The sequence below is a fragment of the Erpetoichthys calabaricus genome, chromosome 5 (genome assembly GCF_900747795.2).
Source record: "Erpetoichthys calabaricus chromosome 5, fErpCal1.3, whole genome shotgun sequence".
Lineage (NCBI taxonomy): Eukaryota > Metazoa > Chordata > Cladistia > Polypteriformes > Polypteridae > Erpetoichthys > Erpetoichthys calabaricus.
Genome location: NC_041398.2, coordinates 154,268,633 through 154,293,701, shown reverse-complemented (window position 1 = coordinate 154,293,701; position 25,069 = coordinate 154,268,633). Strand labels below are relative to the sequence as shown.

At 38.2% G+C, this 25,069-nt stretch overlaps 1 protein-coding gene across 2 annotated transcripts in view; it reads right to left on the bottom strand.

Moving 5' to 3' along the window:
* The window catches only part of vldlr (very low density lipoprotein receptor), a 308,802-nt gene that overhangs the window by 219,839 nt on the left and 63,894 nt on the right, over nt 1-25,069 (bottom strand). For both annotated transcript variants that reach the window (XM_051927741.1, XM_051927740.1), the window contains exons 3-4: nt 9,763-9,885; nt 8,323-8,445 (exon numbers count right to left, since the gene is read on the bottom strand). In XM_051927741.1, coding sequence (XP_051783701.1) covers nt 8,323-8,445; nt 9,763-9,885 — 246 coding nt within the window. The remainder of the gene's footprint in view (nt 1-8,322; nt 8,446-9,762; nt 9,886-25,069) is intronic.

Sequence of the window (25,069 nt, the reverse complement as noted above, 5' to 3'; positions counted from 1 at the left end):
TAGCAAGATGTAGAGGACAGGAAAATATGGAACAAGATCTGCTGTAGCAACCCCAAAAAACCAGACTAGACTACAGTCCCACTGCCAGCGAAGTTTCTGGTACAGCTGGACTGACCAGCGGTAAGGCTGAATGCAATCAGTCAAAAAGGGGAAAGAGCCATGCATTAAGACCAGGGAGATGTTGAAAGCAGGTATGACCAATTGCTCTCAACATGGACAATGCTAGGATTTCACTTGGACTAAAGCTAAATACATGGGCAGTGTACAAAATCTTACACTATCTAGCGGAGCTAGGGTTTTAATCTTGCTAATCCAATGTTAACAGGAGGTTGTTACAGCCGTTGAGCTTAGTCATTTAGGAGTTTAAAAGCCAACAATTTTATACCTTAAACAATGTCACAACTTTCACTTGTATTTTATTCAGTTTACCATTAACTTATACAATTACATTTGCTTCCAGAATAAACTAACCAACTATGGTTTAAATTGATGTGCTTGCTTTTACAATGCACAGGAAATTGGTTTTTTCGCTTTTTGAATGTTATATAGTTGCTTTGCATGTTTTTAAAAATGGCTGTACCTATGCTAACCTTTTATTGTTCAGACTGTAGACAACATGCAGAGAGAACTCGTGTTGAAATACACATCTTTCTTGAAGTTGGAACCCTCAAATTTTTGATAAACATTTGTATTGATTTCCAACGCAAAGAGCTTGTCTCAGATCATTGATTTTAGAAATCCTTTGACATCTCCATTAATATATTGTGACTGCATTCTAATATTTACGCACCTAATATATTGAGCAACATTTATCTATTTTGGCATGAATAGAGGTTTCAAACTGATTGTTGCAAACAGGATTTGTTGTAGGAGTACCAATTTTGTTTTGCAGTAGGATTGTTCCTAAATTACAAATGTAGACATTTGGATTAACCGTATTAATAGCTTTTTTACTATGCTATTGTAAAATGTAGACAGCAAAGTTAAAATAGCACAACCATTCTGGTTAATAAGCATATTCTATTCTAAGTGGTTAATACAAAAAGGTATTCAATGAGAACTGTAGTATCTGTAAGCTTTAACTATCCTTCACTAATAACCCACACTAACCATAGAAAGCTTAATAAGCAAAAATCAAATGTTTTAGGTAGGTTTGCTGAAAAGATGCAAATGCTTTGGAACAGTTGAACATCCTTGGGTTAATATAGTCCTGCAGAGAATGCCTCCCAATCTTTGCTGTTCAAAGAAATATTTTCTCTGGTAATCGCACATTTTTTTTTTTTTTATAGCGGTTTTGAAAACAAAAAGTGAATATCCCACCCACAGACCACTGCCACAACTGGAAAGTATCCATGCAGAGCTTGTAAATCACAAAAATTCCCTTAGGTTTTTTCTCTCAAGAATGTGGACACTGGGACAGTTATAGATAGTATACAAGTGCTTAACAGATTAACCTCCATTGCATCTGCTTGTATCCTATGGTTTGGTTTTATGTATGCACAAATTTGATATATCCAAAAGGACTAAACATACCTTTGAAGTAATGCAGAAGATCTTCTTGAAACTTGATGCAAAGATGTCAGGTAAAGTGCATGCACTTTGCATTAGGCTGCTGAACCCATAAACCTGGGAGATGTCAGCCAATTTTTCCCCTCAATCTTATTTCAAGTGGTCTCCCCTATATTTTGAGTTTCATTAACTGAAAAACACCAATTCTTAAATTTTAGAATATATTGCACTGTGATGTTCACAATATAGCAATACTTCATATCCAGATTCAACAGGTTTATTTACAGATGTTCAGTAAAACACGATGTTCAGTTCCCGACATACTTACACGGTTTATTTGATTAGACTGGGATGATTGCATTTTTAATTTTTTCCACCCGTGGATAATGTTAAGGTCTTTAAAAAGGCAGCACTTGGATTTGTCTGACTTGTGCAAGACAACACACAGTAAAAATTGTCAGGATTTTAAACACTTTAATGAGTACTTTAAAAAGTACTGTCTTTTGTAATATACCAATTTTTAAAATGCAGCAGTTTTGTTTTTAAAAACCTGGCTTATAGAAAATTTAGAACTTTATTTTTAAATTGAAAAAGGTTGCCTTGTTTTGGAAATGTTTTAGGAGTACATTTTAGATATACACTAAACAATATACATAAAAATAGTTGAATTAAGATTGTTTTGGAGACAAATGTTGGCTAAAATATTTTCATTAAATTTCAACCAATAGGAAAACCATTAACTAACCCAACTTAGTGTGAATTGAAGTACTTTAAGTTCATCCACAATGAGGGGCGTGTGTCTGAAAATTTAAAGTACTCCGTATGAGAAGGATTTATGAATCATAGTGGAGGAAATGTAAAGTTAGTCAGTCTCTTTTCTAGCAAATCTCCAAACTATGAAAGTTCAGAGAAGAGCAACTAGGTGAATTCAAGGACTGCAGGGAATGAATTGAGGAAAGTTGGAGCTGAGCCTTTTCAGTTTAACGAAAAGATTAAGGGGTGACAGGACTTCTGAAGGGAATTAGTACAGTGGATTGAGACCGACTTCCACAAAGGAATTAAAGAATATGGGGACACAGTTGGAAACACAGGTAAATTACACACGCGCACACACACACACAGGAGGTTTCTTCACAGAGAACCATAGATGCATGAAATAAGTTACGAAGTACTTTGGTAGGCATTAAGGACCTTCAAAACCACTTGAAAACTTGAAGCAAGTTGATAGCCCAATAAAGCTTGCTAGTCCTGAATGACAAAAATGTAAAGATTTTTGTATGTGCTTAAAAAAATCCCACCAACACACCCCCACTGGTGATCGTTTGCGATCAGAGGTCACCATTACATGCAACATCACATACGAGTACAGAAATTCCTTGCAAAGACACTTTTAAATGAGTTCACTTAGAAAACTTTAGCTTTTGATGCATACTTTTGACTGACCTTATGACAGACCATCTCTGGTCTGACTTTTGGCATATCCCTTAACACTAGAAAAAAAGCACCAACCAACAGGACTTGAAATGTGTAAGTATCTTAGCAATCAGAATGACTGCTTCTATATAGGAGACAAGAGTCTTGTGCCTTTTCCCAGGCTTTTGTTCCAGTTGGCCACCACTTTTTAAAAAAAAAACATATCTGTTAGTGTCAGCCTAAAGAACAGCCTAAAGAAGCCGTATTTCATTAAATCAAAACTTCTGCCTCTACTTTCTGTAGTGCGGTTGGTAGAGTACGGACTCAGAATGGCAATAAGTTCTTAAGCACCCTGTAAAATTTGCACTTAACATGCAAAAGGTTTAGTTTTAAGACAAAAATGTCAAGCTGGTTGACAAATGTAGTGCAACAACAAAATGTCTTAAGTTTTCTCCAGCTGCTGACAAGACTTCTGGTGAGCAGAGAAGAGGAAAAGAATTCCATGGTCAAACAGAACACAAACTGGACAGTAACAGATCTGGAGACTTATTCCAACTAACAGTCACATCCTTCCTAGACATTCTCAGTCTTTTTTTATAAAATAGTATAGAGGCAGTCTTACAGAATCCTTCCAACATCCTTGGGTTCATCCTTACATGTACTGATTAAATTAAACTAGGTCTATTAAATCCAACATTTTCTCATTAAAACCTGATTACAAGTCAACACAATATGCCAGGAATCAGTGGTGGATTCTCATGCTTCTAGCAGATGGTACAATACTTGACATGGGTCCATCTTAACCGGATGTTCTTCAGAAAAAGACTTTCTAAGATTAAGAATTCATTGATAGTATATTCATGAGAACCACTAGCTAATATTTTGCTTTATATCACTGTAATGCTATTATGAAAAAGCAGTGTTTCACATTTTCTTATAAACAATCCATCCCAGTAGGTCTTATTCTATCCTCTGCTGCTTTCAACCTACCTCTGCAAATAGAGCACATCAAGAATCTTTTCAAGGACAACACAATCTGGTACCAGCTAACATTCACACACTTTCTTGTACACCATTTGGGATATAAATGCCTGTAGTCAACAACTCCATGGAATGTGTGATGTTGTCTCCTAGTACTTTTAAGAGTAACAAATGCCCAATTGCTTCTATACATCTTTAATATCACCACCAGGCCATGAACTTTCAAGAGCAGGATTCTTGATCTTCATGAATGTTGCACAATACCGAGGTTTTTAAAAAAAAAAAAAAAAAAAAAAAAAAACACCACCTTCTGAAAAAGCAAACAACCAAGCCCAATGTGGTTACAGTGTGGACCTTAAGACATGGTCAACTTAAGTCCAGGTATACCAGGATGTACAAAGTCAGGATTAAAGATGTGGCAGTTACCAGTTATCACAATATACCATAGTCAAATCCAGACACTACATGTTTTATAGCAGTTAAAATATTTTAAATGAATGACGCAATAGTTTTAAAAACAAGGTACTAACACACAGGCTGCATGGAAACCAGGCATCTCTCACTAACAAAAATGACAAAGCAGTGCCAGTGATACAGAACTCCTTCACCAATCAAAAAGGGCTGTCTGAAGCAGTGTCCCATTTTGTAGGTTGAAAACTGCAAACTGGACCAGTCCGAAAGATATTCTTGTTAAAAAAAAAAAAAAAAAATCCTATTAGGATAGTTAATGGAATTCATACAAAAATTTATTTAAAGAACCAATGCATCTCCATGCAGCCACATGTAACAATTTCTTTAAAGATTTTGCTATCCACATTTTATGCTTTTCTCTACTGGCATTATGATGTAACACCATGCTGCTTTTAACTGTGTCTTCATATTTAGAAAGTGATTGAAGTAATAAGGTAAACATTTCTTTGAGCACCTGGAGCAGTGCTGAAGTGCCACATGATCCGAGTTGCAGACAAAAGCTCTGTCCAGTAATGAACAGTGCATTAAAACATTCACTGGTTGATAAATGCCCTTATAGTCAGGGATGTTGAATGTTTGTAGGTTTGAATATTCTTGGAGACAAGGTAATATTTAGGTCTGAGATATGCAAGACATCACACGTTGCTGAAGCCTATAAGCAAGTCTCTTAGAGTAGTAGGGAAAGCAGACTGCGCATGTGTAATGGTTAACGTGGTAGGGAATAATGTGCGTGTATACCGTCTTTCATATGGTACTTTTGCGGTTAGTGTGTGTGTGTGTATGCGTATATCTATGGAAGTGTGTGCTAGGGCTCATTTAAACTTTGTGCTCAACGCGTATGTGCACGCCATCATGGCTGCCACGCATTCATTTGACACTTCCCGAGTAGGTCCTCAAATTAACATGACGCGTGCACGAGTTGCAGTGCCAACAAAGTTGGGGGGCGCAGTGTGATAAAAGTTGGAATGTGACGTCAGTCTTTTTACCATCTACATGTGACTGAAAGCTGCTCCAAGTATTCTACAGGATTGACATGACCGCTTCGATGTTTGATGAATGGTTTGATGTGGTGAAGCAAAATGCACACATACAAATGCATTTGTGGTGCTTTTCTATTCAAGCGTTTTATATTCCCCATCGTAATGACAATACATTTTAAAAGTCTCACATACCATCTTCTGTCTTTTTGTAACTTAACAGCAAGAGAATGCACAGAGCTGTAGTTGAGCCACAAAGGAAAAAAAATTTAAAAAGGACAGTGCAAAAGTTGTATTTTGTAATTAAAGTGGAAATTTCGGCTTAAACCTTGAAGAGTCCTGAACAACAATCTAAAGTAAACTACAAGGTTAAACGTCATCTTAAAACCGACCCAGTTAAATCGCCATGTGCTTCTGGAACTTCCTCCTGACATGACAGCAGTGGCAAGCAGCAATAGATCACCACACAACACATTAAAAAGGTATGATATTCCAACTCTGCACATTTAGAATTTAGATGTATACTTTATTACTTTCATGATGAAACTATTACATTTTACATGTTAATTGTTTAAATAATGAATAGTGTTACACACATGAAGTGACTGGTAGTGTGGTGGCACTACTGTATCGCAGGGAGTCGCATCGCTGGTGTTCCATGCTTTCCTGCTGGGTTTTCAGTGTGCTCCACTTTCCTTCCAAAAATATGCAGACTTCAGGATTTGGCGACATTAAAAATGATGCTAGTGTATGCGAGTGCTTGTATACGCCTTGTGATGAGCTGATGCCCCATCCAGGGATTGTTTCTGCCTTGTGCCCAATGCTAGCTGGAATGGGCACATCCCTAGACTGACGGATCAAAAACATGAGATATTGTGGCAAGGTGTCCTCAGAATTTAATGGGTGCTTCAGCTAATTCACAACACTGAAGCCAAACCTGTTATCACTGATAATCTCGCAGTGCCACCTGGTAGAATCTCCTAGATTTACATAAAAGTATGCACACAAGTATAAACAGTACAACACTTGTGTAGCAACAGCATCCCATTAATCTTGAAGTGCAACAGGTTTTGCAAAAAGTTGTCGAGTACACTTACCCATGAAGAAAATAGGTAAATGGATGGAAATACTATGATGTGTCAGGTTTCAGTATAAAATGGATGGGTTGGGTATTGGGAGAGAAATGAGAAGATTGGTTGGAGGGTCTGCGGTGGGTTGGCACTCTGCCCAGGATTGGTTCCTGCCTTGTGTTGGCTGGGATTGGCTCCAGCATACCCCCCATGACCCTGTGTTTGGATTCAGCAGGTTGGAAAATGGATGGATGGATGGTTGGAGGGTGGAGAGAAACACCACTTTATCACCACTACATTAACAATACCAATACCGTCATAATACTGAAACCAATGCTTTGGTCTCACTACTCTGAAAGTCTCATCCACAGCCAGGATGCTTCCTTACTTCAAAGTTGTTCTGGCATTCGGTGTTCCTCTCGAACTATTAGTTATTTTACCAGAGGTGAGCTGCATAGAATTTAAATTTGCAGTTTGGCAAAGAATGGAATAAAACAGCTGAAGCAGTTCATTTCTTACATACCAGTAGAAAACCCTTTGGACTGGTGTTTGGAAATCCCAGATCGCCACTTGCAATCTTCATACCTGCTGTATGGATTGGTAAATGTGAATTTTGGAAAGAAGCAGCCTTAGAGCTTAGGGGGCCCTCAAGAATTTTCTACTGCATGTGATGGTCACTGGGGAAAATTTTGAATTGTTTAATGCAGTGAAATTTAGAATATGTAACCTAGCAGATGATTAAGTGGATGATTTAAAGAAAAAAAAAAATAAATAAAAATCAGGCCAAAAACAAAGCACCAAGAAAACAGCTCTAACACCTTAAGAAAACTAGTAAAGACAATACATTGAGCTTATAACCACATGAAAGCAACTGAAGTTTAAAACTGTCAAACGACACACCTACAGGAATTAAATGGGGTGATCCACAATTTAAGACACACTCATCAGCCCAAGATTACAAGCACTGAAATAAGGGAAGGAGGGAAAAAAAGTTTTACACTTAAACATACTGGCATACCCTGTACTCCTGAAACTTGCAGGCTAGAAAGGGTAGCCCTATGTCAATGCACTTGCTAGTTTATAAGCTTGTTTCAGCCATTTAAACAACTTGCAAATGATTACTTCAAGTGGGGGAAGGCGATGCAGGGTAGAGACATGGTAACCAGAGCAGCACCTCAAGCAAAGAATACTACTCTTAAAATTTACAGCACAGCTCTCAAGGTTTCTATAATATACACTTCAATGACTGGCATCCTACAAAGTGGACTGCTTAATTTTATTACTCAACATGCGTAACTTTTTCCATAATGAATAGGTGTTCATTCGAACATCAGCATTGAAAATTTTGCGGAGGTTAACACAAATTAAGCCATCCAACAGTTCAAAGTTCCTGTTAGATCCAAAAGGATCTGGTTACCTTACCCGTTGACATGATACAAAAGTTTAAATTTTCACCTCCATTCACAGCACATTATAAAAGTTTGACTTATAACAAATAGGATCAATTTAGTAAATAAAATAGCATGCTTCAAAATAACCCAAGGTTTCATAATAGATGGACACATATAAACCATGGCAAGAGAAAAGCAGTGCAGGGCTACAGCTTAAAGGACACTAAAGTACTCTATACAAATTTGAGACATCAAAAACCAAGTAGATCCGTGGCTTTTCTGAAGTAAAGTGAGTGACAAACCATCATGTAAAAAGAACATGTGATGCCAAATACAGTATGTCAACTGCTTGCAAGTTAAGTTTGGTAGTGTGTTAGGCTCTTCAGGTTTGGACTAAAGGAATGTCAAATAGAGGATTTATAGCCATGTATTTAAAATACTAGCCTCTGAAAGAACACATTTTATCGGGTGAAAACCAAATGTAAATTCTAACGCCCATCTTTTACTTACCACAGTCTATTTCATCTTCTCCATTGTCACAGTCATTTTCTTCATCACATTTCCAAGATATTGGAATACATTGTGTTGACCCAGCACCACAACTGAACTCATTAACGCGACAGGTCCTTGAATCTAAAAAAAAATACACATTTACAAACACGTTTAGTTTTACTATTTATGTAATAAACAGTAACCCTAAAGATTAACTAGTTCAATGGTGCTACGATTACTAAAGACAATCTGAAGAGATTTAAACATCAGTACCCTGAATAACCCATATTGAAGCTGCACCTGCAGATACACAAGTCACTGCACAAAAGGAATAATGTTAAAATAAAAAAAAGTTTAATTAAAATTAATAGTTGTGTAAGGAGCATCTTTCCAGATGAAAGGGTAGATGAAAAGGGTGGGTAGAAGGAACAGCCAGTCTGGTAACTAGCCTAGTTCCTTCCACAAATTAAAGGAGGCTGGCAGAGGTTTGGCCAGCATTCAAATAGAACGCATTGCCTTCTGACTGCCATTTGAAATGCAATTTCTAGTTTATCTATACGAAGTAATGTCAAACCAGAGCCAAAAAAAAAAAAAAAAAAAAAAAGTTGGGTTGGCTTTTACCCAATGGCCTTCATGATGCAGTCAGGAAAATGCTATAGATTCCTGGAGACCAGTTCAGGGCAACCGAGGAGCTTTTCTATAGCCCATCAAAATTCTAAACGTGATCATTGCTAATGGGCAAAAGGGCAACATTAAATTACAAATCTGCTGCCATTATACATATACTCATGTATTTACAGTTCCGCATTCGACTATTCTTGCTAATGCACAGTATTAGAGTTGTAATACTGGACCCGAGTAAACCTACCAGATAGGAGCAAGGGATGGATGGGTTACAACTTGACCACAAACATCCTCAAATGCAAACAGATTCCTAACATTAGAAATTTTGTATGACAACATTGTATTATAGAATGGCTTTATGTTGTGCTTGAGTTCAACATTTTACGGGCCATTAGATTTTAAATATGGACAACTTAACTTTTGTAGACCATTTCCACTCAGTCAGAATTAAAAATGAGAAACAAAATGCAGTATTTAATATTTAAAAAACTACTTTTTAAACACTACCATATTACTTGACAATAGCATTGCAGAAGTATCCTGGAAATGGCAAGCATAGTATTTCTCAATTAACTGTCTAAATTGTTAAGAAGCTTTCCTTCCAATTTAAAAAGTTATCAAAAAAAAAAAAAAACTATCAAAAAGGGGAAAAGCTTTGAAGTTATACAGATCAAAAAGTGGAAGCATTTTAGCACTGCATACTGGGTGAATCAGGGAAAAAAAGTGAATTGCAATAAGTTTTGCACTTTAGTACCTGTATAGCAACACAAATATGGAACAAAATCAAATTGTTTATATTAAACATTTAAAAATAACTGAGTAGGCACGGCTTACAGCACTGATCTAAGCTTTCATCAGAGCCATCTTCACAGTCTGGTTCGCCATCACAATGCCATTTTTTTGGGATGCATTGACCATTTTTGCAGACAAAGTCCATTTCAGCACATGTTTTCTTCACTGTAAAACAGAAGAATTTTATTAAAATGTGAAATAGAAAGGTTAAAAACACTCCGCAAGCCCAATTCAGTGCACAAATGTTCATCTGCTACAAATCTTGATATTTAAGTTACTTAATATAACCTGCGAGAGAAATATTTTTTATATTATATATACATACATATACATATATACACACACACACACACACACACACACACACACATATATATACACACACATATATACACTCAAAAGTACACCCTCTTCAAATCCACAATGGCACCATCCTTTGGCTGTGGCGTTTCTTGCAAGCCAAGTTCATTATTGCTCACTGGGTACACAGCTGTATTTTATGGGGCTTCCATGGTAAAGTGGCACTAACACAAAAAAAAACTCTGAAAATACACAATGACAAATTCAATAAGATTTTAAAAGCACTAGCCCTAATGTGAAGGAACTCTACAAAAATGTACTAAGGCCTTAAAACTAAATTTATGGCTTTTGGATGATTGTGAAATTTGACAAAGTGATAATACTGATTACGACTGAACTGAAGTCCAGGTTATCCATAATCCAATGTTAAGAGCATGATGTTGAAGTTTACCACAATGTACTGCATAAGAACAGAGCAAATACTGAAATGTGCATGAATGTATACAATTTTTTTTTTTTTTTTTTTTTTTTTTTTTTTTTTAAATACTTGTACAGATGGCCTCCATATCTGTGGGTTCCACATCTGTAGGATGAACCAACCATGGAAAAAAAAAATTGGGGGGGGGGGGGGGGTGGGGGATTTTTGGATTGGGTTTGCAGGGACAATTTACACAAAGTAAAACTGGACAGTTGTGCTCTACACAGCATTTAGAACTGCTAGTCAAGCATTTGAAGAGAGAAGGGGACAACTATGAAAACGGGCATTGTACTATTTCTATATGTTAAAGATGAAACTGAATCCTCTCCTTGCCTTGTATGGAACCCAAGTAAGGGCCTGCACATGGAGAAAACTGTATTAAAAAAAAAAAAAAAAAAAAAAAAAAAAAAAGTTGAACAGCAGCCAAAAACCTTGAAGCCAACGGACTGATGGATGGGTGTAGGCAAGTCAGAAATGATAGCTCTAATGATACCTCTGCTTATATTAAACATCTGCATCAAGCTTACTAAACTTGAAAATTAAAATCTTATGCCTAGATATCTTTTGTTCAGTTATTGTCCTTAGATTGCAAAGATTACTGCTACCTCCATGGGCATGTACAATGTTTCTGGCAACATGAAGTTGCTTCTGGGAGTCTGACTGGTGTCCTAAAGACAGGTGAACTAGCCGAAACAGACACGAGCTCTAATGAAGCATTGGAGTGTGTGAGAAAGGAGAAGGCTGAAAAAGAAAACCCGTGTTCAACCACCCCCCCCCCCACCCACCCCCCCCCCCGTGCAGCACCTCCTCCCTAACAGGCAGAGGTCCATCCTAAGATGGATTCACCACAGGAAAACACGCACTTGAATGCATTGCTCATTGACAGCTGTCCATAATTTCACAAAATTAGATACAAGGAGATAATACTTGCAAAAGCCCAATGAGAAACTAGTTAGTTAGTTTGGTATACAGTTAGAGAAGGGTGTTTAATGTGATCAGCTGAAGCAAAGCAAGTTAGGGCAGCTCAGTGCTGGTAACATTAACTCCAAGATGGTCTTGTCTGGTTTCCTGGTAGGATTCTAAAACTATCAGTCGAAAGGATGGTGATGGACGGGAGGTGCTGCTGGAAGGATAAAAATGGAAGGCAAGCCATGAGAGTATTAAATACTACCTGGAAAATTAATAAATACTGAAGGTAAGGAGTTTCATGGGAATATCTATAGGTTAAAGGAATTAGTAAAAGGGCATAAAAAGGAAATCAAGGACATCAAAGCAAACCGAGTCATTCAGAAAGCTAATGTGGGTGGATTTTTGAAAAGAATAGGTGCCAAACACAGATGGCCTACTTCAGTTCTAGAGATGGAAGTGTATAAAGAAGCAGCAAATCCTAAAAAGGGCATGTGCAAGGGCACGTGTGCACTCACATAGGCAGGGGCAGTTAAACATCCCACAGGTGACAGTGACATTCACAAGTCTGAAAAGTTCAGCTGCATGTCATATTTTTTATATAGATATATATAGATATAGATATATAAAAAAAAAAAAAAAAAAAAAATGATTAGCAGATGAAATCAGGGCGTGAATACATACAAGATGGCAGAAAAAAAAAATAGGTTTAGAATAAAATAAGTTTAGCAGAAGTGGACTTCATTTTGTACCACCAGAACTGACAAAGGAAATGTTGCAAAAACAATGAAGCAGAAGTGAGTTGAAATGGATTAAAGTCAGCAGCTGTCCAGAACAGAAGCAAATTCAAGTTCAGAGCAAGAAAAACAGGCATTAGTGGAACATCTTTTTGGAAACCGATTACCTACAGTGGCATATGAAGACTGATCACATGAAAAGCTAGGATTATCTACAACCACCTGGTTCCGATTCATCTACATCTGCATGATGCAATGCTGCCACTCTTCAGGCAAAGGCCAAATCTGCAACAAAGCCTGTGAAAGTGTCACAGGCTGTAACCTGCCACCCACTGAAGTCCTATATGGAGTCCAGGGTAAGGAAGAGGGTCTTCAACTGTTCCATAGACTTACTGCTGGCAAACATCTTTGCAGTGAAAGCTAACACTTTACCTAAACAGTTGTTCCCACTATAATCTGCAGTTCTCGCTAATCAGGTCTGAACGTCTATCTATGCATACCTGCACACTAGACTGCCTGAACATTTTACTCTTTATTGCAGCATCAAATTATCCAGAACTAACAGCGACCAGTGTACATTTCACTTTGAAATTTTGTACATATGAACTGTATTCCAGTTTACTCATAAGCACCCCATGTCTTATACACATACCACATTTAAAACTAATTGCATAAATAAAATGCTACATCAGAGTATTCATCAGCTCCATTCCAGAACTGCCATGGCATAATTGTAAAATATTCTGAAATAAAGTAGTTAAAGTTCGTAAAGTGCAGGGCAACTGTTCGACAGAAAATTGTTCATTGTATAGAATTATACAGTGGTGTTCCAAATATCCCGCTCAGTCAGAAGTTAAAACTGGCAGCATAAAATGAATCTGCACAGTATTTAAGTGCTGTGATGTGAACTCCTGCTAGTATGTATGTAACCAAATGAGAATGGTTAATTTTATCATGCTAAGGTGTTATATTAGGAAAAAATGTAGATGTGCAGTAGATAGAGTGTACTATGATTGTGTGTCATTCAGAAATAAAACATTTCTAGCAAGGTAGCAAATTAGTGACCCAGCACTGCACACAAAAAATATCCAATAATATGACAAATGTGTTCAGGATTAAAATGCAACCTATCAAGACCCTAAAATACCCCTTAACCCCCCTTTCGAGCTATTGCCTGCCAAGGTCTATACACACACTGCAATACATTTCTTGCTGTGTTAAGTGTAAGAACATACCAAATGTAGGTGTTACTACATACCTTTGGCAGTGTTTAGCTTGTGTAATTTAGCAGGTAATATTTTCCCTTACCTCCAGTGAAACAAACCAGACATTCCACATTAAAACAGGAGGAATGCAAGTGCAAGATCTCCACACTGTCACACAGCCACTGACTTAGAGTTTAAGCTTCTCTTAACCTATAGTACTAGGGTGTTGTACTGTGTTACCTATTATGAACAGAGAAAAGCCAAGCAAAATGACCCCTTTTATTGGCCAACTAAAAAGATTACAATATGCAAGCTTTCGAGGCAACTTAGGCCCCTTCTTCAGGCAAGATGTAAGCCTGAGTTACCTCGAAAGCTTGCATATTGTAATCTTTTTAGTTGGCCAATAAAAGGTCATTTTGCTTGGCTTTTCTTAACCTATAAAAATATTAATGCCTCATGTAGAATCTCAGCCAAAATAAATAAATAAATAAACGCAGCAAGCTACAGAAGAGGCCTGGGACAGTACTTGGGGAAAGCACACTTCAGGGTATCACTTACTGCAACACTTCGGGAGCAGTTAGCTCCAGAATCCCTTTGCATAGCTTGGGGAGGGACAAGTTTTCACTGGAATCAATAGCTCAGAAAACTAGTACAGTGTGCAATTTTCTCACAACCAATGTTGGCAGTGGGACTTAAATCTACATGGGAGAGCATGGACCAAGTTTAAAGAGGGTCAATGAAGTTGGAATGCTACAGGTTCACAGGTGGAGTGGTAAATTGTATGGAACAATGAGTGTTTGGGGCTCTCTCTAGCAAGATTTTTTTTTATTTGATATATATATTATATAATCAATCTGTAGGGGAGGGCACTACATCGAAAATTTCACAACTAAAAATGATCCATTTAACAATTATTGTATAATTTGTACATACAGTATACTTTTGAGACTGCATCCAATGTAGCTGCTTCTGTTTGACCAATAACAGTGGAAGATCTACTGTATTTTAAAAAGGTCTTTATGAAAAGCCCATTTATATAGCAATTTCCCATTCTCAAAGTGCCTCCTAGAGTTTCAGAATTAGCAGGGAAAAAGGAAAAAACCTGACAAATTAGCACACACTAAAATGGATATAGGAAATATTTTTGAATTAGAACAGATATTACACAAAAGGCAAAACACTTCCAGAAAACCCTGATCAAGTAATAGAATGCACAATACCAATTCAAGTTATCATGAGCATCTGTAGAGAAAGGGAACCTTAAAGTTAAATGCCTTTCAGAGCATCATTATGCAACAAAAATTGCATCTACTACGAATGCCAAAAGAATTTCAAGTTTACTGTATAGACTACAGTAAAAATGCAAAATGAGAGCAAATATTCAAAGAGCAATTCTTTTCAATTCCTTTGGTTCCCCATTGGGGGAAGCCCAACTAATGTTGCCTTTCAACACATCTATGAACATGAATAAAACCTATAAGGGACAAAAAGGAAACAAATTGAATATAGCCTCAGCCAAACCTAAGCCACCAAGCTCTAAAATGCATATAGCTTACTAAATGAAAGACTTCATATGTGTTTAAAACTCCTAATTTTCAAAAAAACAGAAATCTGTTAGTAGAAAATTTAAGATGAAGAAACCCCATTTGTATGAAACTTCACATTTCGCCACTTTCTAGCTTTAAATATATGCAGCATTTCAACATGGATCAAATTAGGAAAGGTATTTCACACAAAAATGAAACCATACAAAAAAGTGCAATCTCTTCCAAAGTCTAAACGCAAAAATTAAAATATCCCCATTTGCAATTTAATTTTCAGCCTGAACCATAATGAAGCTACAAAAATGAACACACACACTGGTGCCACCTGCTAGTCATATTCCCACTTTGCAGATTGAGAATTTAATGAAAATGCAAAGAGCGATGGTTGTAAAAGTTGAATTTGAATCCTGGTCCAATGTGCACCTTGCATTTGTCCGAGTCTGTCTTCAGAGCTTAAGCGATTTTATTATTCACTATGGTAAATGCAATTATACAACCCCTTAAGAGAAAGTTATATATTTATGGCATAACCCTTCTATAGTACCAGCTTTTTATACCCAGCTGGATCATTTAAAAAACAAAAATACATCATTGTTCTTTACTTTTTTTTGAAAACAAGATGGCGTTCATGGAGAAATTCACATCTCTTAAAATAACCAGATTTAAAATGTCATGTACAGCCTAAGCAAATAGATCAATCAAAATTGTGGTCATCTAAGGCAGGGGTATCGAACTCCAGTCCTGGAGGGCCACAGTGGGTGCAGGTACTCATTCTAACCATCTCCTTAATTAATGATCAGTTTTTGCTGCTAATTAACCTTTTGCCTTTGTTGTAGTTGATGTGACTCAGACCCCTTTGGTGTTTTTTTTCCTTAATTAAAACAGCCAAACAATGAGATGCGAAACAAGCCACCACATGACCAGCTAACCTGTGCCCATCACACAATAGCTGAAAATAAAGGTGAAAGTCTCAGTAAAACAGAAAATCAGTTTTGGAAATGTCTGCTGTAGCAAAATGAAAGCAGTAACAAGCCAAGGAATTAAATGACGGGTTTAGTTAACAGCAAGAATCAGCATCTCATTAAGAAACTGGTTGGAGTTTGAATTCCCAGTTGGTCATCTGCTCTCGTTTCACATCTCATTTGTTTCGCTGTTCTTTAATGAAGACAAGAATCAATTCAGAGGACTGAATCTTTAAAAACAGGGCTAAAGAAAAAAAATTAGCAAAAGTGTTAGAATGAAAACCTGCAGCAACTGCTGCCCTCCAGGCCTGGAGTTTGACACCCCTGATCTAAGGTACCAACATCTGCCATGTTCCATTAGCAACTAGATGTAACCAATCATGTCAAAAGCCAATTATGTAATGAATTCCTTTATGGAGTAGTGACCTAATCAATGAATTGTATAAATATAGTGCATAGGACACTTTGCAAAAACACTAGCATGGTAAGTTTTTGCCTTTTGCATCAATTTAGATAAAGAATAATGATTGATGCTTTCTCCTACCTGTGTTCTATCACTTAAATCTGGGCATTCCATGTAGGGATGTCTGTATTCATATTTTTCTTCCACATGGTCAATGGGTGAGGTTTGGCAATTTCCCAGTTTTGTCATTGTAGCTGTAGAGCCACTAAGTGTTTAATTGAAGTGATTTTGATCTTTTCATCCCCATACTGCAAACTTCAGAGCAAAAAACCTACAAAAAAATCTGAAGACCATGCATAAAAGTACTAAAATGTGCTATTACAAATATTTAACAACAGAAGTTACACTAAGTTGGACGTCTGAAGCGGAGCTCCGTTAGCAGCGGCTTTATTTTCCCCACGTTTTTATTATTATTTAGAGGCATCCTGCATTTATCCAACCCTAGGAACTTCCACTACAATATATAAACATGAGTGAAGTCAGAAAGAACTGGAAAAGAAACAAAGCTGCACCAAAGTCTGGACAGACGTCCAGCCAGAGTATGAGGTATGGCCTCTCGCAGACCGACCTGGAACAGGCAGAGGAATGCGCAGACTTCCTAGGACCCCACTCCACTGCATCGTCTCCTGTCGAGAGTGAAAATGGGAGCAAGGGTGCAAGTGACACAGGTCACGATGGATCGTCGATTTCTGAGGATCATTCAAGACTAGAAAAAGCCCTACAGTACATGCTCTGCAGGTGAGGGGACGCTGGTGCAAAGATGTTGTTGCCGCTCCTCCCTGTTAACTTTTCGCAAAATTCGCCTAAATTCTACACTTTTGCGCTCGTTTTATTTCTTTTATTGTACGTATAGTTCGTGGACACAGCCGACTAATTGTATGGATTTGGCTGAATATTTACAGATTTTATGGACTCCACTTTACTGGGAACAGCCGAGTCTGTGGATCACGGGACGAGAACCTATAAACATTTCTTTGTACTTGGCAATCTAGGACCACGGGATGATTGGTCTCCGTGATTATATTAAAATTTGCTATGCTGATCTGCTCCTGTTTAATCTTACAGTACTCTACGACTGGGAACTGATCTGATGTTCATACTAATCTGGCTTTTGGCTCCGGGGCGATCACAGCTGAAATTACCAAGTGTTACTGTTTGTGGCTGTGTATTGGAACCTCCAAATCCTGCTACGCTTTCTGCTGCTTGCTATCGCCGCTCACCTATGCTACCACACCTTGCCTGTCCTACCGGTTCCGCTGTGCGGCTTCTCCACTGCTATTCAGATAAGTATTGCCCAGTATCATGCTAAAATACTCTCATGACAAACTCCTTATTAAACAGTTTGTCCAGAGCAAATGGTCTGACTGGAACATGCTAAAGGACGCCGGTATTTTGCAGCACCCGAAATATATACATTGCAGGTCAGGTCGCCGCCACTGCTGGGCTGCGAATGAAGACCGGCAGCATTTGCTCAGGAATATGCCGTCCTTCTCATGACCCTGGAAATTGAAGTGTCAGTGTGCCAAATTTACATTATGTGGAAATAAACCCTGATCGTGGCTCTGTGCAAAAAGAAGCCTCATTAATATTGCACTGTTTAACTCGAGGTCTCTTAATGGCAAAGCATTGGTGCTGTCAGAACTCATCACAGACACCAAACTTGATATACTGTGTCTAATGGAGACTTGGCAAAAACCAAACGAATTTGCGTCTCTCACAGAGGCGACTCCAATTGGTTTCACTTTCCACACAGAGCCTCGCAGCTCAAGACAAGGCGGTGGGCTTGCAGCAATTGTCAGAGCGGACTTAAACATTAAAACGAATCCCAATTGACTGTCCATTGTCTTTTGAGTGCCTGGCTCTTTAATAACGAAATCAGGTCCTGTCTCACTCATTGTTCTTTATCGTCCCCCAAAATACAATGCATCCTTATCCGATCAACTTTCGACCCACCTAAGCTCTTACTCTCAGAGAATTATCCTTCTTGGTGATTTCAACATCCATATCGACACCCCCACATCTAAACTGAGAAATGAATTCCTATCCTTACTGGACTGTTTTGACTTCACACAAGTTGATTTTCCAACCCACTCTGGCGGTCATATATTGGATCTGATCTGCACTTCTGGACTATCTATTGCCAACATTTACAGCACTGATTTGGGACTCTGACCATAAAGCAGTATTTTTCACTGTTTCACTGCCTTTCCCTCTTACCTGTAAATGCCAAATTTCTTACAGAAACCTTAAAAACATCTGTCCCTCTATCCTTTCTGGATCCATTTCTGATCTTTTACTGTCTTCAGCTATTCCATCAACACTAGATAGTCTTGTTGACAAATATAACTCGGCCCTTCATTCAGCATTAGATAAAACCGCTCCTTTAAAACATAAGGAGGTTTCCTTTAAACGTTCAGCTCCTTGGTATAACTCAGAATTGTGATCTATGAAAGCAGCTGGCCGACGCCTTGAGAGAATGTCACGTAAGACTGGCCTCACCATGCACATCCAGGCTTCCTCTGACCACCAAAGAGCTTACAGAGAAGCACTAACTTCTGCCAAGAACACCCATTATGGCAGAATAGGAAGTGGCCATAATAACCCAAGGGTTTTCTTCGCTGTAGTTAATGAACTACTCGAACCCGCATCTGGCCCAACTACCTCTTCTACTGAAGTCTGAGGAACTCCTCCACTTTTTCCCGTAACAAAATTATCTAAATAATTCAACATAAATACATCTGTTTATATCTCCCCGTTTTCCGACTCCATCCAGCTCCTTCTCCAAGTTCTCACCAGCCACATCTGCGTTTGTTAATAACCTGCTTTGTAAGATGAGGCCGACTACTTGTGTACTGGACGCCATCCCCACCACACTACTTAAATCCTGCCTTCATGCCATATTCCCGACTGTTACAACAATAATAAACTCATCCCTGGACACTAGCTCTGTGCCGCTCACTTTTAAAATAGCTTCTGTAACCCCAAATGTTAAAAAAAAAAAAAAAAAAAAAAAGTCTGGTCTAGACGCGGACAATCTTAACAATTTCTGGCCTATTTCCCACTTACCTTTCCTGTCAAAAGTTCTTGAGCGTGTTGTAGCTTCCCAACTCAAATACCTAACCTCTAAATTTGATGGAACCCTTTCAGTCTGATTTCAGGGCACGGCACTGCAGTGTAACTGCTCGACTACGGGTAACCAATGATTTGCTTATGGCAACAGACGCTGGACAAACAAGCATATTAATTCTGTTAGACCTCAGTGCAGCATTTGACACTGTCAGACATGACATTCTACTGTCCAGAATGGAGAACATGCTGGGTATCTCTGGCACTGCCCTCCAGTGGTTCAAGTCCTATCTGACTGATAGGCAAGAGTTTGTTAGTCTTGGCAACAGCAGATCCAGCTCAGCACCAGTCACACAAGGAGTTCCTCAGGGCTCTGTCCTCTGCTTTTCTGTATTTACAGGCTTCCCCTTGGCCATATTATCTGTAGCTATGGACTGGATTATCATTTTTATGCAGACGATACTCAACTCTACTTCAATGTTAAAAGTAGAACTTCAGAGCTTTTTCAGCTCACAACCTGCCTTAATGAAATTAAAACCTGGATGGAGCAGAACTCTTTAAAATTAAATTGCAATAAAACTGAACTCCTGCAAATTGGGACTAAAATGCAACTTAATAAAATGAGCTCCATCCCAGTCCATCTTGGCGGGGATCTCATCAGACCTGCCTCTACTGTAAAAAAATCTTGGTGTCATTTGATTCTTCCCTCTTATTCCGCCTACATAAAATCACATTAAAACTTACTTTCATCTCCATAACATATCCCATGTTCGCTCCTTCCTCTCCTCTAATGTGGAGAAACTTGTCCATGCTTTTATCACATCCCGCATCGATTATTGCAATTCCCTACTGGCAGGTGCCCCTTCTAATCTTATATCACAGCTCCAGCTTATTCAAAACTCAGCTGCAAGAGTCCTTACTTGAACCAGCAGCAGCAAGCACATCACAGCCATCCTGCTCCGTCTCCACTTGGATTCTGTAAGACACAGGGAGCAATATAAAATCCTACTAAACCTACAAAGCTTTAAATAACCTCGCGCCAAACTATATCAGTGACCTTCTCCATCACTATGTACCTGCCCGTCCACTAAGGTCCTCTGATTCTGGCAATCTTGTTGTGCCCCACACTAATCTACTCTTCATGGGTGACAGGGCCTTCATCTGTAGAGCGCCCAGACTCTGGAATGACCTACCAAAATTAATCAGGTCAGCTGACTCCATGAATTTTTTTTTTTTTTTTTTTTTTTTTATATATAAGGCGGCTCAAAACTCATCTGTTCAGGAAGGCTTTTAGCTCTACTTGACTTTATTACCCTTCTCTCAGTTTACCTCTGTCAAGTTGCTAATGTAACCTCTGTGTGCGTGCTAGACCATCAATTATGTTGTCTTCCGCCCCCCCCCCACCCGAATTCACCTTCTTAATCTTCATCTGGTTTGTACAATGCTATATACTGTATACACGGCCATTCTTTATTGTATTCTGTAAGTGCCTTGACCATGGGAAAGGTGCTATATAAATGTATTACTCAACGCGAGCCCGCAGCATCTGCTGTAACAGGAGCTGTGATTCCACTCATGGAGCATGAAAGCTGATCGCTACACTGGCCATGGATAACAAAACACGGGAAATGCATCTAAATGTTTTGAGGTGACCTTTAAAAGGCATAGTGGAGAAATTAGAGGAACAAATTGAAGAAAAGATCCAAACTGAAAAAACTTGCCGATCAGTTGAATGACATTAAGCAGGCATTCACGGCTCGAATTGACAGCGCAACAACTGGCATCTAACGCCGATGAAAAAGCTACGGCTGCGAATTCCGAATGCAAAAAACAGACAGACTTGCAGCCCTGGAAGATAGGTGCAAAAGGAATAATACAAGACTTGAAGGTATACCTGAGAAACGAGAAAGCTCAAACCCAGTGAAGTTTGCAGTAGAATTACTCTAAAGTACTCTCCAGTTATTTGAGATACTGGGATAGCAGCAGCTTATCGCATACTCCGATCAAACACCGTTAAACCCAGGTCTTTTATTGTTTGCTTTTGAACAATTACGATATAAGCTTGATGTGATAGCACTTCTCAGACACAAACAAGAGATACTTGAAAATAATCTCATTCGTATTTTCCCCGACTTCTCACCATTAACAGCTGCAAAACGCACAGCCTACTTCGACATTAAAAAGCTGCTACGGAAAGCTGGTATCAAATACAGCCTCTTATATCCCACCAAACTGGAAGTGGAAGTTCAAGACAAATTTTATGCATTTTCAAGTAAGAAGGAAGCTGAAAAGGAATTAAAGAAGCTGTTCCCAACACTTTTGAAAGTCATTAAGGAGCTGTATTCTGTTATGGCATGGGAAGGACTTACCTGCCGTCTGACCCACTTTTAAAGACTGGCATTATAATTATACATCCTTTATTTGGACACTGTTTTAATTACAGCTATAGACCCGAGTGTAAGTATTTTTTTTTTTTTTTTAATATTTACACACACACTATATATATATATATATATATATATATATATATATATATATACATATATATATATATATATATATATATACACACATACACACACATATATATATATATATACATACACACACACACACACACACACACACATATATATATATATACATACACACACACACACACGCACACATTATATATATATATATATATATATATATATATATATATAATATGTGTGTGTGTGTATATATATATATATATATATATATATATATATATATATATATATATATATATATATATATATATACATATACATATATATTATATATATATACATATATATATACACACACACACACACACACACACACACACACACATACATATACAAATATACATATACACTAGCAAAATACCCGTGCTTTGCAGCCGAGAAGTAGTGTGTTAAAGAGGTTATACATACATACATACATACATACACACATACATCCATCCATCCATCCATCCATCCCCGTGCTTTACAGTGGCGAAGGACTGCTTTTAAATAATAAACTGAGGGAAATTATACCAATAATTATTTGTTAAGGATCTCTTTGTATACCATGTTGTCAGTTCGCCCCTCCGGTTGTAATATGACCAAGTTGTGCGCTGAGCTTACTCTTGAGCATGCAACGTATACTTGGCCATGTGAAAAGCAAATCAAGAACAGCAAGACCGCGCCAGCTGCGGAACTCAGCTCGGAGCGAAATGAAGTGAATGAGAGGGGAGATGATCACGTGACTCCAACACCCGCCTTAACTCTCCATCCCTCCACAAACAGTCTCTCGGATCCCAACTCTCCTTTTTATATATAGATAAATAGCAAAATACCCACGCTTCGCAGTGCAGAAGTACTGTGTTAAAGAGGTTATGAAAAAGGACACATTTTAAACATAACGTAACAGGATTGTCAATGTAATTGTGTTGTCATTGTTATGAGTGTTGCTGTCATATATATACTGTATATACATATACACATATATTATATGACAGCAACACTCATAACAATGACAACACAATTACATTGACAATCATGTTACGTTATGTTTAAAATGTGTCCTTTACTTTTTCATAACCTCTAACACAGTACTTCTGCACTGCGAAGCGCGGGTTTTTTGGGCGTACATACATAGTTTCAATAACATAGAAATCAATATAAACATTATCATTAGAATATGAAGTAATATATAAGAAGCACATTTCATATAAATATAAATTATTAAATAGTAAAATCTTCTTCTATAACTTGCTACCGTGGCTATTGGTTTGTCTGTCCAGGATTATAAATCACCTGTAGCTCGCAAACCGTTTCACCTATTGACTTGAAATCTGGTACACATATAGTACGTCACGTCTGCTATCTGCTTTATGGGTGATGATTGTATTACTCTTTTTATCTTTATTTTATTGTAGAATCAACTCCTATCTGCGCACACCAGGGCGGCCGTGGGCGGATGCGTATGGTGTATTCACTCCACGTTATCGTGCATTGCGTCGTCACTGGTATTTTGATAAAAGAATTAACAACATAAGAAGCGTATAAATTATTAAACAGTAAAACATTAACATTTAAGAAGTTACATTAAGTACTACTGCAGTGCCTTCGGGTATACCTCATTTTTTGTTTGCCCATTACATGCTTAAATGTATACATTTTTTGGTGCACCTACCCGAGAACACGCGACATATAACCGAGCGTGGGAGAAGCATGGATTTTAAACACGCGTTGCGTTCATCTGCTGGTCTCCCTTGTGCAATAACTGGTAATGTTTGACTAAAATCTACAGCGAGTAAAACGACATTACCTCTTTTTTTTTTTTTTTTTTAACGATCTCCGAGATCTTGCTTTTTTCGGTTCAAGGCTTCATAAGCTCTTTTATGTTCTATGGTGTACTTATCCCAAACCATCATCTGTGAATGTTGCAAGACTTTCGCCTTGTACGTAGATCGGGGTAATTACATTCATTGCATTCCTAGTCTGAATCACAATCTGATTGTATGGGTGGTTACCTGGCACTGTAGGGTTGCCGCCCGTCCTTTAAAATAAGGAATCGTCCCGTATTTGAGAATGAAATTGCGCGCCCCGTTTTGAATCAATACGGGACGGGATTTGTCCGTATTTTTTTTACCATTTTTTTTTTTTAAAGCAGCGTCTCATGCAAATCATCCCACACGCATTTTATGAAGATGCCTCCTTTCCTACTTTTAATTGGGTAATACTTGATGTCATCGTTAGTTTGATTGGTCTTTTTAACTGTCCAGTGAGGAGGGCGTGTCTTTTAAGTAGAGTCTGCAAAGTGTTGGCACTAGGATGTGGCACCCGCTGCAGTATGCGTCCCTTATTTTTTTGTATTAAAAGTGGTAACCCTACCTGGCAGGTAACACTTATGTTTGGTCATGAAGTCGTCTAAATCTGCCATGTGCCCTCTTTTAATTGTGAGAAGCAGATGTATATAGCCAAATTCTCGCGCTTCGTTGCGGCGAAGTACTGCTTTTAATTTTTTAAGAAGAAAATGAAGCCTTTTTAAACGGATCGAAAATATACCAACAACAATTTGTTAAGGATCTGTTTTTTTGTGAACCTCGTTTTTCACAGCTGTCGCGCTACGGCGTGTGTTTCGTTTATTTGACAGTATGTAGATCGTGGTAATTACATTCATGGCATTCGTTTTCTGAATCACAATCTGACTGTATGGATGGTTACCTGCCAGGTAACGCTTGTGGTTGGTCAGGAAGTCGCCTTACATCCGCCATGTGCCCTCTTTCTGTTCCCAGAAGCTGATCATAGAATGGTTGTAATAGTTTACTTTCAAATAATGCAAAGAGTATGCGACACGTGTTTCTCCCTAATTCTGGGCTCATCAGGCATACACACTCACTGCATCCCCTCTCGGGAATCGAGTCTCTATCGTCAGCGGCAGAGTTGAAGCCCCTAACGTTGCAGTCAGCAAGTCGGCTAACATCCGCCATGTGCCGTCTTTCAGTTGCGAGAAGCAGATCATAGAATGGTTGCGCCACGGCGTGTGGTTTGTTTATACCTTGTGTCTTCTCATTAAACTTTTACCTCGCGAATATGTTATTGCAATCCGCAGCAGGAGCGTTTCTATAAACTTAATTTAAACTTACGTTTTACACCGAGCTTTGTTTCCCTTATGAACATGCTTGTA